Source organism: Alligator sinensis, unplaced genomic scaffold (assembly GCF_000455745.1).
Source record: "Alligator sinensis unplaced genomic scaffold, ASM45574v1 scaffold1368_1, whole genome shotgun sequence".
NCBI lineage: Eukaryota > Metazoa > Chordata > Crocodylia > Alligatoridae > Alligator > Alligator sinensis.
In genome coordinates, this window is record NW_005842725.1 from 325,230 (window position 1) to 339,452 (window position 14,223).

The 14,223-nt window shown below is 42.9% G+C and overlaps 1 protein-coding gene across 4 annotated transcripts in view; it reads left to right on the top strand.

Annotated features, from left to right (window-relative positions):
* Window positions 1-9,445, top strand: part of CDON (cell adhesion associated, oncogene regulated) — a 103,456-nt gene extending 94,011 nt beyond the window's left edge. For all 4 annotated transcript variants that reach the window (XM_025216306.1, XM_025216309.1, XM_025216308.1 and 1 more), the window contains 2 exons: window positions 3,850-4,103; window positions 5,665-9,445. In XM_025216306.1, the coding sequence (XP_025072091.1) occupies window positions 3,850-4,103; window positions 5,665-5,831 (421 nt within the window). In that variant the 3' untranslated portion in view covers window positions 5,832-9,445. The remainder of the gene's footprint in view (window positions 1-3,849; window positions 4,104-5,664) is intronic.
* Window positions 9,446-14,223: the final 4,778 nt, after the last annotated feature.

Consider the following 14,223-nt stretch of genomic DNA (forward strand, 5'->3'; position numbering starts at 1 on the left):
GCGGAAACCGCTCAAGCCTCTTATACGGCTAGCGAGCCAATCGCTAGCCGCCGCGTGGGAATAATTTAGAACTGGCCAATAGTGGGACACAAATTTGCATGCGAATGGCGGGAACTCCTTTGCACCGTGCATTTCTCTTTGCAACTAAGAAATGCACCCTGCAAAGAAAGCTCCTCGTGGCGGGAAATAATTTAGCAGTGCCGAAGCACACAAACAAAATCACAGCCTTGGGTTGTGACACCTATTCATCCAGTCCTCAATCTAAAGTACACAGAAATAAGGTCCCAAAGGCTAGGGATCGATTTTGGCTTTTTGCACCGGGACTTTGTGTGAAATGCATTTTTTACTGGAGGCATGTTGTTATACTGTCACTTGCACATGCTGTTTTAAACAGATAAGTTCATTTTGATCTTAAATTCAGAATTTCATAATAAATGTTATTTAATAAACCCAGTTAATTTTATGCAGCTCCATTCAAGCCAGTTCAGTTATACCAGGGATGATATTGGCCTGTCTTTAAAAGGAAATCAAATAAAGCAGGAAAAAACAAGCATGTTAAATGAGTTCCACTAAGGATTTTTTTAATAAAAAAGTGACTGTAGTCAAACAACCTCTGTTGAAAGCAATGCAAGCTAATAAATGGATTTGTCTGAAGATCAGATTTTTTTATGTGCGACTTTCAGTGGCTTTTGTAGTATTTTAGTACTTGAGAAATAATGAATTGGAGGCAGCTAATGTAAGCTGATGGACAAAACATAGACATTGCAGTTCTCTGGATCTGTGTTGTTGTTGTCATGGAAACCTTTGGGCAGGGATCTCCCTGAGGCTGCTTCACACCAGTTTTAGGGATATTCATAGAAACAACTTGTGTTCAAAGCCCATGTTTTGACCAACCCGTAATTCAGTCGTGCCTCTCCATACCAACTGCTCCATTTCTTGGCTTGTGTCCCAAAAGATGAATTTATATTAAATTAACCCTGAATGGTCTTGACTTGGGTTACTCCTATTGATACTGGTCTTGGTTTGGTATTGAGAGAGAGCTGAGTATAAGCTTTGCAAGGAAGAGAACCGTGCTTAAAAAGCAGAATTACAACTATTTTAGCCAAAGGCTTAATTTCAAAGATTTTAAACGGAATGCTCATAAACATTAGGTTTAAACATCATGATTTTGCTAATCAGAATGTTCTTTTTAATGAGCCGGAAATGTTTTAGAGGATCCAAACTAGAGTACCTGTTGCTAAAAACCAGTTGCCAAGTTTAATATATCTTTACAGACATTGAGAATTTAAATATATATAATTCCTTTTAGGGCTTTTAATACTTACATGACAAAAGATGAGTTACTGCAAGTTATAGCTTTTGGATACAGATAGGCTGTCCTTAGCACAGAACAGCATGTGTAGTCATCTTCCATTTCCCATAGTAATCAATAAAGACCATATGTGATAGACACATTTAACTCCTCTGAACTGCATATTCTTCAGGAAGAGAGGGAGGCTCTGGAAAGAGAGAAAACATTGAAACAGCCTAAGTTCTTTTATCTGGTCACTGATATCTTAAAATAGGCATTAAACTTCTGAACACAGAGTCAGCTCTCAATAATAAAATGTCTTTGACATATGTGGCAAATAATGCAGAAACCTATAGCCAGTTCTCACAAGCAGTATCTCTAAGCTGAAGCATGCATTTAAGAAAGACAAGTTAGACCATCTTGTATTTTCCATTGTTAAAAGAAAATTGGACTGTTCTGACATCAAGTGCCCTGTGGAATTCGGTCTCCATATGTCAGCACTGTATGCAATGAAATAGGAAATAAAGACTCGGCCAGGACAGAAAAGTTAGTCCTTAGGCACGTGAAGAATATTTTACTAGTTAAAATCTGCCCCCAAAAAGCCTTGAGTGCTTTAGAGGTGGTAAGATTGGGACTTTTGTGTTTACTTAAATGTTATTTTGAGCAGAGTGCCATATATAGCAAGTTCTCATACAAACAACTTAGATCTGTGTGTGGCAGGATATACTAAATCCATAGTTTGTTTATGTTTTTATTTAAAACAGGTGGAAATAAATGGTTTGGGCTAGAGCCACTCAAAGAATGCTTTTTTTTCATTATCAAAAAAATCACAGAGCATCTGAATGACCACATTTCAGTGCATCACAAACTAGTGGTTCTCCAATTTGTATTTTATATGTTTATTTGTAAAATGTTAACATCTCAGAAGTTCCTTGTTGAACCCAGAGGTGATTGGGTAGTCCAGCATTGTGAAATTCAGGCTTCCAGTTGTCTGTGTGCTAGGTCTGGGTTATTTTGATCACACAGATAATTTTATAAATATGCTCCTATGTTTAGAAAGAAGTACTTAAAGACTCATCTGAACTGATGCCTTTCCATCAGTGAAAGGATAGTTTATCACATGAAATGCACTGTAATATAAATCAATTAAATGCATCTCTAATCTTGATGCAATCATGTGCACTTGCTGGTGCCAACCCAGAATGTCAGTGCCTAGAAAGCGTAGTGACTAACACTGTCTGAAATGAGATGGGATGTTCCTGTCATTGTGCATGTAACAGGAAGGGTTTTATTTAGATTGGCAGTAAAAATAGTTCTGCATCCTATCAATTCAGTCCTTATAGTACATCACTATATGTTCTATGTGATATTAGGCAAGTCTGTTTTTAATTTTCTCATGGGCACTCCCAAACACTGGTGGTCAAGGTTAATTATGTTTATACAGAGATGTTGTTGAGTTGTGATATCACAATCCAAGCTGTCACTAATTGTTGAATGCTACAGTAGAAAAATAGTTTATGTTGATCACTAGGATCAATGTTTAAATGGAGCACAGAAAGAAGATAACGGGCATTGAAGTTTTAGTGAAGTTCTATGTTAATTTATCTGGACTGGAACAGTGATTTTTCTCTGTTATCACTCTCCAGTCTACATTTCAAAACAGTTTTTTCAGGACACTTTTTTTGGTGTTTCCAAATTTATTTGACAGTTCTAATTGTGAACCTTTTAGCTGTGTAACAATTATGATTACTTATGCTGTCAGACCAGACACGTCTTCCCTGGGCTTTAATGTTAAATATGAATGTTGCAAATTGAACTGATAATACTACAGAATCCACAAAGTCAGGGGCCTTTGCATTATAGGAATGTTTTTCTACTTGTAAGCTAATGCTGTGCATATCTATAAAGAGCTTTAGCTTTAAGCGTCTTTTTGTTTAAAGGTTAAGTAGTTCAGCTGTAAGGATGGACTTCCCAGCTCAACTTCACTTGCGTAACCCAAAATGAATATCTTATTTCATGAAACAAGCAAGTTGAAAAGTTACTGTAAGGTTTTGTTTAAAATGGCTTAGAATAAAATGTTGGAAGCAATTATCTTATTCGTATTAATTGTCTTAGCAATGAGTGTTTTGCCATGAGTTACCACAATTTACTCTTTGGACTGTAACTGAAGATCTTTTTCATGTGGTTCAAAAACTGTTTTGCCCAGCTGGCTGCATGAAGAAATATATTTGCAAGTCACATAGTTCACAGAGGAAGGGAAGAATCAAGGAATAAATGATTCACTGACTGTTTTTCAGCCATCTGTAGCGCGCTGGGCAGACAATAGAAGCATTTCATTGTGATTATCACTTTCCAAAAAGTCCAGATTCGCCCAACCAGTATTTGCAACGTGTTCAACCGACTTGATTGTTTTTCTTGTACTAAATAGTAATTGGGATTTATTTGGTAAAGTGTTTTAAAACTTTAATTTGTCAAATTACTTTAAGTGCGTTGAACAGAAAAAACTAGTGTTGCAGGGCTACATGCGATTCTTTTTTTTGTTTGTTTTCAATTCACAGATGTTTCACCAAAACCAATGGTACTTTTAGCAGCAATACCCTTCCTGTAGTGCCGGTCGTGGCACCTTATCAGCAGGACAGTTTAGAGATGAAACCATTGAATCATGTGATGGTAGCCATGTGCTTAGCCTCCACAGTTCCAGACTGCAGTGCCGAGATAGAAGAGGACAGCAAAGAAAAAGTGGAGCAACCATCTCCCCAGCATTCTTGCTGTCAAGAAAATATGAATCAGATCAATGCAGATTGCACAGAAGGTATGCTGCTCCGGGAGAGAGAAATTCTTGGTTTCCAAGCAACATGGCTTCTGCAAGCAACATGCAGAAACTAGTAAATAGGATCAGAAATGAAGGCCCAGACCCTGAGAAGTACTAAGCAGCTGGTACATCCAGCTTCAAACAGTGGAAGTGAAGATATTCCAAAACACTTAAAATTTTAAAGTCAGGAGTGTTTTTTAAATAGAACCTGTCCAAGATATTTACCTCAGATTTATTTTGAATGCTTCTAATTCTTTTAACAACTGTCATCTACTTCACTTATCAGATCACAGATCAGAATTCAGTCCCCCTGGTGGCAGGGGGAGCGTGGGAGTGTGGCATGGGCTGCCCAGTGCGGACGAGCAGGACTCGGCCCCAGGCGAAGTACCACAGGGGCAGTACGAACCACGTCACCTGGGCTAGCTTTGCTGCATGTGCTCCCCACCCACTCCCTCCCCTCATCTACAGCAGACTCCTGGGACCTATCACCCAGGCATCCTCCCCCCCAGCCATGTGCGCACACATGCCTACATCTCCCCAACCCACCACACACACACACACACACACACACACACACACACACACACACCCACACAAACACACACACACACAAAATCCCAGCCAATTCAGTGAAGCTTTCACTATAGTAGGCTTTGAGGTTTATTACATAATTGAGCAAAATGTTTTCACACACACACACACACACACACACACACACACACACGGAGCTGTGACCACCCCCCATCCTAGCCCCGTGACCCCGGCCTCGCCCACTCCTGGTCCTGAACACTGCTCCCTGCCTGCCCACAGCCCCATAGGGAGTTTTGGTGAGTTGCTGCTGTGGGGGGAGGGGATGCTGACCCAGCCTGCAACGGCTCATCAAAACTCCCCATGTGACCCTCAGGCCCAAATAATTGCTCCCCTCTGCTCTAGGGGAATCCCAGACACTGCAGGACATGGAGTCAAAGCAGTCACTGGCACAAGCTGAATGACAAGCATAACATTATTTCTATCCCCTGCTTGTCCTAGAAAGCGGGCACTTCGAGCTTCCCATTAGAGCAGCCAGCTTGGATCAACACGGTGCTTTGCGGGGACTGGGGAAAATGGAGCACGGGCCCAGTTGGTCCCTTTCCACATCAAACACTTTGCCTTTCTGCCTGTTTGAACTTTCCGTAGCTTAGATCTAAATGCGTTCTGTATTATTCAGTGTGCAGGCATCGGTACGTTTTGTTTGGTTTCAGGGAAGTGTCGTGCAGTCAAACTAGAATTCTCTCTAGTGGATAAATGCCCCTTTGCCTGCACTGTGTCCAGAGTCTTCCGAGACAGAAGTCACTGCACACATTGTGATCAGTAAAATAGGAGAGACCTGGATATTCTGATCTATTACCCCAGAGAATTAGTAATGCTTTTCCTAGGCATAGCACCCTGCAGAGTTCAATCTACCCTTTGTGGGTACTGGAAGCTGAAAGTTTTATCTAGTCCGTTCATCTGAATGCTAGTGTTTGGGGGTGCTGTGTGCTGATGCTGCAAGGCAGTAATACGAACTGCTTTTGATTTGCAGGTAACAACTGTGCACATTCAGAAACATCAAATCACATTTTGAGCTGGAGTCCCCTTATTCTGCAGCCTGTTTCAAAGGACTGTAATGAAAAATCAAGTTGGAATTCATCTGGTGTCACTTTAAACAGCTCTGGGGACTTTCGACAACTCCAAATACAGGAAGCCTGAGGATGTGACCATTTTCCCCACTTGAAGCCAGTAACTGCACAGCAGAATCACTGAAAGGGACTGATGGAGGGATGTTAATTATAACAGAGAGTTGCTATTTATTTTTTGTAGTAGTGTCATATGAATGTATCTTGTGTAAATTGTTTCCTTTCTTTCATATTATTTATGCCCTGAGAAATTTCTTTGGCTTTTCCACATTCTGTGGACTAGCCTGGTTATGTGTAAAATTTTGTAATAATATAAAACAATGATTGAAAATAAGTAGTGTTTTTTCCATGGGTATTACCAGCGCAAAAAGCACTTCTGTAGAGGAACCTGAATGTTTAGTATGCAGATTTCTTTGAGCGAGTCAGACCTGAGTGGTTCTGAGGTTCATGGGAGATTATAGCCACCCCGTAGAGAATTGCCGCATCGCTGGCATTTGTTGCAGTATTTTTATAGCTGTTTTTCCCTGAGTATGTTCTAGCTTGTTTCAGTTTATCTAGAGGGAGCTTGAGATTTGGAAAGATATTTGGTAAACGAACCTCTGCAAATTAATGAACTTCAGGTGCTCCATTTTTCAGCCAGTTCAGCTGTTTAGATAGTAATTAACCCAACTGTGGAGTCTGAGCTCAGAGGTCAGTTGTTGGGGTTTTAGTAGTTTGCCAGCATTCAGAAAAAAGTCTACCGGCCAACATTCTCATGCTTCCTAGCAATAGTCGTTTTTCTGGACTTCCACATTGAAGGTTGCTATTTTTCCTGTTTTTAAAAGGATTTCAATTACCTTGTCAAGAAACAAAAATTCTGAACGATTTGTTGGATCCACCCCTTTCTCATAAATAAGGAATAATCAAGATGAATAGTCCATAGTCTGAGAATTAGTCATCCAATCTCTACTGCAGGTACTTCTCTGAAAATATTGTTTTTTAAAAGACAGGGACTAAACTGCTAATAAGTATTCACAGTGACCATCTCTGATTAGCTGGTTGTTTTGCCTTCTGTGCATGTAAATTTATCTGCACATAAATTAGATTGAATTTTCTAATTTCAGATCTTAAACCTGCTTATCTTTACACAGGCCTTCCTTAAGAGCAGCTGGGAATGACATGCTGAGAGTAAACACAGGCAGTACAAAGCAAACTTTACTCCATGAGGTTCAGCTGCTTCAGTCTTTACAGCTCATTAGTAAATAATTGCTGTTAATTCCATTGGTTTAATTTCTAGCAGCCCTAAACTGGAATCTTTGGTCTGTACTTGATTAATCTGCGCACTAGCTAATAGTGCTGGCAGCCCCATGTCTCCCAGCAAAAGATTGACTATTAAGAAGAGGTGGGACTGAGATGATGCTTTATTCCTAAACTCTTAACACTGCCCAACAAACAATTACAGAATTAAAGTGAGAAGAGAGATTCTGATGCTTTATCCCTATTTTTTGTTCACTTGCACATAACAAGTTTCAGTGCTTTCTAGGGGATTTCCTAGGGATTAGGGGGCTCAAATGTATTTTATTTAACTCCTTGGGTGAGAAAAAAGGAAAAAGTATCATTTGTACAGTGACCCCCTTTCTGGCTGTCTAAGTAAAGCTAGAATGTTTTCTGTCTTAGCAAATTGCATCCAGTTCTGTTGCAGGTGGTGTCAGAAATGTCACAACTGATGGCATGGCTGTGTATGTAGCTTTAAGAAGCTTGCCCATATTCCAGAAATAACAGATGGAGCATGATGTAGGTGTTGCAGTGTTAACTGCATTTTTTTAAATTTAATCAGAATAAATAAAATAACCTTGTGCTTGTAAAGCATCCTGTCTAGAAATCAGAGCAAAGAACCCAAGAAATGAGGCACATAAATTACAATTACAGCTGCCCTGAAGCAATACATGTGCAGGCTCCTTGTAATGGAACAAGTATTTTCCTAGTTGAAGCCAGAATCACCCCTTTGGAGGGTGGTGGGGAAGCAAAACTGCCTTATTTAAGATTGCAAACTCCTTATGGAATAAGTGAGAAGGTTCTTACAGGTGCAGTATATCATAGTAAAATTTGTGTCAGAAACAGGCTGCCTACTTCTCAAACTATTGCAACAAATGTCACATGCAGTGTGTGTATATACAGTGTGTGAAAATATTATATATAATATATGTATATTATATTTTTAAATACATTAATGAGAATTTACTGAGTTTGATCTGGGTTACTATGCAAGAGTTTTATTTCAGTAGGAAATTAGTTGATGCAGTTTTTCATTCAATGACTATAGAGTGATAGAGGGTGCCCTACTAGATGCTGTAATGTGAGTTCTCTACTCCTGATGTCCATGCATGTGTGATGGATTTAGTCTTCATGTTTGTTAGGCCCACAAGCATCAGAGGGAGGCAGATTCCTGTGATCTAGTGTGATTGTTGAGTGCAATGCCCAACCTTGTTTGTTTTGAAAATGTGCCTCTGTCTGACATTGATTTAGGAAACTTTGGTATAAGAGTTCAGTAGTTGGGAGCCAGTTTGAATCGGGAATCCATAGGTTAGTTAGTAAGAGCCCTTAAGTCATAAACTGCTTTGAAAGAGTCAACTTTGGGGGTATGGGTGGGGAGGGGAGGGGAGTTTCTACTCAAGGAAGAGACTGTTGTAATCTGCCTTGTTAGCAGAATCTCATCGTGGACTGCTTTATTTATATTGAGTGACACTGTTTTAAGTGTTTTTCTTGTTATTGTATTTTATTTATAAAAATATATGTTTTCCTTTATTTTTAGGGGACACGTTCTCCCAATTATAGATGCGTAATTATGAATCTCTCTAGAAATTCTGCAGTGAGTGCTGCAATCCCCAGATCTTGTAATCATTCAGCTCCTGCCATTAAACTTTAACTGAGGTCACCTACCCAGGAGATACTGAATGGCCTTGCTCCCATAACAGCCTCATTGCTTTTCAAGCTGGATCTTTTAGCATCACTCTTAGAGGAGCTTGGTTTGGGCATATTATATTATTTTTCTTTGAAAGCTAGTTGGCCCAGAGATTTTGTGCATCATCTTCTCTAGATCCTGCTATCCCTAGAGTTCTGGGCTTGCTGGCAAGAGTTTTGGCACCTTGGGAATGAGGTGCACTGCCACAGCAGAGAGGAGGAAACTGGTGTAACTGCCTTTGTCACACTTGATTCTAGCCAGTGCTTAGCTCTTTGAATCCATAGGCACTGAATTTTACCCATACCTGGAAAGGCCTCACTTAAGTCAGACATGTGCATACTCCCCTTTTTTCACTCTCTTCTGAAACAGTGAGGCACTTCAAAGCCTCTGGTAATTACTTGCCAAATCTTCACCTTACAGGGGAAAAAAGGGTTAAAATTAAGACTTTTGTTCAATACCTTTCCTCATGGTACGTGCTATAGTCAGTAATTGTCTTCCTGATACAGATACCTCTGTAAATGCCATTCGGCTCCAGTACTGCCCAAGGAAGATGTTCCTTTTGCTCTTTCACCTGTGTTTTTGAAAGCAATGACTTAAATGCATGTGTTTTGTATCGCATAGAAAAAATATGCTATATTTTCCTAAAAGAAAGTTGTAATATTCCTTTTGAAATTGTACATATTTTTAAATGATGTAGTTTTTGCAGGTTTTTTGGTGGTTTGATTAATATTAAAGAGAATGCTGCTGCTTTATGTAGCGTGACTAATGTGGTGATTGCTGGATTGTCTGATCTTGAATCTGTAGCGGATAAGAGTTCTCCTTAACCAACAGCTGTGGACTTTTTTTTGCCCACTCACTTAGATCTTTCTGAAGCTTCTCTCCAGCTTGGGACTTGGCTACCAGAAGAATTTAGTATCATATGCAAACTTGGAGGTTTCACTGTGCACCCCTATTTCTAGGTCACTGATGGAAATGTTGAACAAAATAGGGTCCAGCACAGATCCCTATGGGACCCCACTTTTGACCTCCCTCCCCCCTGAAAAATGACAATTTAGCCCTACCCTTTGCTTTCTATCTTTTAACCGGCTCTCAGTGCACAAAGGAACCTTCTCTCCCATCCTATGGCGAGTTTTTTTTTTTTTTTTTTTTTTTTTAAAAGCCTATTTTGAGGGACCTTGCTGAATGCCTTGAAATTCCAAATATATTATGTCAGCTGGATCCCCCTTGTCCAAATTCTTCAGTTTGGAAAGGAGAAGGCTGAAGCGGGGGTGGGGGGATATGGTAAGAGGTTTATAAAATCATGAAGGGTATAAACCAAGTGAACAGGGATCTGTTCACCAAGCCCTGGAATACTAGGGGCACCTGCTAAAATTAGTAGGTGACAGGTTTACAACTGATGATAGTAAGTACTGTTTTATGCAACATGTAGTTAACTTGTGGAATTCATTGCCACGGGAGATGGTGGAGGCATATAGCATAGCAAAGTTCAGAAAGAGACTGGATAAATTAATGGATGATAGCTCTATTAGATGGTTACTGAATAGAATGGTTGGAGATGTTTCCGCTAACAGGGAGGTTATTAAATAAGGGATAGATCATTCTAGATAAATGGTTTGATGCTCTCCCTGTATAGCATCCACTTCTGCCAATTGAAGTTCAATAAAGACAAATGCAAAGTGCTACACCTTTTGCAGGAATAATCAAAAACAGATATAAAATGGGTGACACCTGGCTGGATGGCAACACTATGGAAAAGGACTTAGTAGGTCACAGACTCAGTATAAGTCAACAGTGTGCTGCAGCTGCACAAAAGGCAAATACGGTTTTGATATGCATCAATAGAAGCATTAGGTGCAAGATGAAAGTGATAGTGCCTCTCTCCTCAGCATTGGTTAGGCCTCATCTGGAGTACTGTATGCAATTTCAGACTCCACATTTTAAAAAGGATATGGAGAAGTTAGGGTTTAGTGTCAGGTAACAAAAATGATAAAGGACTTAGAAACCAAGTTGTAGGAAGAGAGGCTGAAGGAGCTAGGGATGATCCACTTGCACAACCGGTGCTTAAGAGGGGACATGATTCATAGATTTAGGGGCTGGAAGGGACCTTGCAGATCATCGGGTCCAGCCCCCCCGCTCTAGGCAGGAAGACAACTGGGGGCAGGTGACCCCATGGAGGTGACTGTCCAGTCTCCTCTTGAAAACCTCCAGACAGAGTTTATTCCACCATCTGGACACCCTGACTGGGAAGGAGTTTTGCCTGGTATTAAGCCTGCAGCGGCCTTCCAGGAGTTTATATCCATTGGTCCTGGTCTTACCTAGGGGTGCCCTGTTGAACAGTTGTTCACCAAGCTCCTGATGCACTCCTCTGACATAGCAGTAAACTGCTATCAAGTCCCCTCTCAACCTTCTCTTCTTCAGGCTAAGGAGGCCCAGGTCCCTCAGCCTTTCCTCGTATGGCTTGTCTTGCAAGTCCTTGATCATACAAGTGGCTCTTTTCTGGACCCCCTCAAGGTTTTTCCACGTCCTTATTGAAGTGCAGCGTCCCGAACTGGATGCAGTGCTCCAACTGCAGTCTCACCAGTGCTGAGTAGAGACCGCAGTTTTGCATATGCATGTATTCAGTCACCAGCTAAAAAACAATGCTGGGAGCACCTGCTGACCTCCGCCTCACGGTGACAGCTCATACTCATATGATGGTCAATCATTACCCCTAGGTCCTTTTCGGCCATGGTGCAAGTCAAGCTGTCACCACCAAGCCTGTATACATGTTGAGGGTTACGTACCCCTAGATGGCACACCTTACACTTGAAAGTGTTAAACTTCATCTAGTTCCTGTTTGCCCAACTCTCGAGCCTGTTCAGGTCTGCCTGTATCTGCAACCTATCTTCTGACATGGCCACACTGCCCCATAACTTGGTGTCATCCATGAGCTTGGCCAGTGAGCTCTTCACTCCCCCGCCCCCCTTCCCCTCTCCCCCATCCAAATCATTGATAAAGATGTTGAAAAGCACCGGTCCAAGCGTGCACCCCTGAGGGGACACCACTGGCCACTTCATGCCAGGATGACACATCTGTTCATGAGAAGTCTCTGGGTCCTGCCCTGGAGCCAGTTTCCCACCCACTGAACCGTTGAGCAGCTGAGCCCACAATCTTCCAGTTTTCCTATAAGGATATTATGGGCTACTAGATCAAAAGCCTTTTGGAAGTCTAGGTATACAACATCTACCACATCTCCCATGACCAGGTGGCAAGAAACCTGGTTGTAGAAGATGAGTTTAGTAAGACCAGACCTACCCGTGACAAAGCCATGCTGGCCGTCGTTCAGAATCTTACCTTCCGCGAGCGTATTGCACGTAGATTCTTTAATGAGCTTTTCCAGGATTTTCCCTGGGATAGAGGTTAGGCTGATTGGCCTATAATTGCCTGGATCCACCCTCTTCGCCTTCTTGAAGATGGGCACAACATTGGCCCTCTTCCAATCCTCAGGGATTTCCCCTGTGCACCACAAATGCTGAAAGAGCTTTTCCAGGGGTTCCGCAATTTCCTCAGCCAGCTCCTTCAGCACTCTCGGATGGAGTCCATCCGGTCCTGCTGACTTATAAATGTCTAGCTTTTCTAGTTGGTGTTACACCCGCTCAGCATGTACAGTGGGGAGGCTGTCAGTCCTGGCATGTCCCCAATAAGCCTTATCTTGCTTGACTTTCCCCTTGGTCTGGTGAAATACCAAAGCAAAGTGGGCATTCAGGAGTTCAGTTTTGTCCTGAATGTCAGTGACCAGCTGTCCCGAGGAGCTAACCTAAACTCCATCCTCACCTTGGCTTTCCTGACCATTTCCCTACTACAAGTCCTGGCTACTATTGTATAGTCCTCCTTGAAGACCATCCCTAGCTTCCACTGTGTGTACACCTCTTTTTTTCGAGGACTGCAATGTCCCTATTAAGCCAGGAGGGCTTGCCAGTCCTTCTGCTGCCTTTCCTCTTTGCAGGAACGGTTTTCTTCTGTGCTTTGAGAATCGTATCCTTGAGCAACGACCACTCTTCGCGCACTCCATTCACCTTCCCTTCCTGATCCCACATCGTCTCCCCTACTAACACTCTGAGCCTGTTGAAGTCAGCATTTTTTAAGTCCAGGACTTCAATCCTGCTGGTTGATTTGTCAACCTCGTGGCAGACGGTGAACCTGATAATTTCATGGTCACTGTCACCCAGGTTACCCTCAATGTTCAAGCCGCACACCAGATCATCTTCCTTGGCCAAAACCAAGTCTAGGAGAGCATTACCTCTGGTTGGCCCTTGCATTTCCTGGGTCCGGAAGAGCTCCTCGATCACAGTCAGGAAACTGCATGAAGGATCTGACCTAGCCAAACGTTCCTCCTAGTCTATGTCTGGGTAATTGAAGTCACCCATGACTACCAAGTCCCTTGCATGTGTGGCCTCTGTCAGTTCTCGAGAGAGCTCCAGATCCAGTCCTCCCCTTGGTTCGGTGGCCTGTAGTAAATGCCCACAGTTAGGTTTCTCCTCCCTCGCCCCTCCCCTGTAGCTTGACCCAGAGGGTTACAAGCTACTTATCTTTGAAGCCAATGTCAGCCTCCAAAGAGGTGTACTGCTCTCACAGAGAGATACCCCTCCACCTTTTCTCCCTACTCAGTCCCTTCTGTGCAGGGTGTAGCCCTCTACAGCTACGCTCCAGTCATGCGAGGAGTCCCACCAGGTCTCTGTGATCCCTACCAGGTCATATTGCCTGCTAGAGAGCAGGAGGGATAGCTCCTTCTGCTTGTTCCCCATGCTGCTGGTATTGGTGTACAGGCAGCTGAGGCCCCCAGCTGACACCCTCAATTTCCTGAGACGCTGTGGGAGAACTGTTTGGTTAGCATTTTCAAAAACACTCGAGCCCTATAGTCACTCATGACCCAGTCCAGGTTACCACTGGCTGTGTCGTTCGTGCCCACATGGATGAGGACGGGTAATAGCCGGAGGGACGGATGAGCCTGGAGATCTTCTCCGCAACATCTTGGATGTGGGCCCAGGGAGACAGCAGACCTCTCAGGTGTGCGGGCCATCTCCAGATCCCATCCTCGTCGCCATGTGCGGGCGGCGGGGAGCGATCCGGGCCCTTTTTTGCGCTGTGCGGGCTGTGGCCAGCAGCCTGGGGTCGCTAGGTCGGAGAGAACAGGCGACACGCCGGAATTAGGCACGGACGCGTAATGGTTGATTCAAGATTGTTTACTTACACCGAAGATGGTCGCGGTGCAGGCTGGAAAACTTGCTTGAGTCGCGGTTACAGACAGGAAAGAAGAGAGGCGGACAAGAGTTCTAAACGCGCGAACTCTAGCCCAGTCCGGCTGAAGGCTCTAAACACGCGAGCCCATCGTGTCAGCTGAAGAAAGTACTCGTACAAAAGAGCTCTAATCCTTTTGTTCACTCACAATTCACTCTCACGAAGTTTGCTAGGCTCCGTGGGTCCTTTTTTTGCGCGCAGGGAGAGGGATACGTCGAGGTTTGCGCTCGGTGACGGGGAGAGGCTA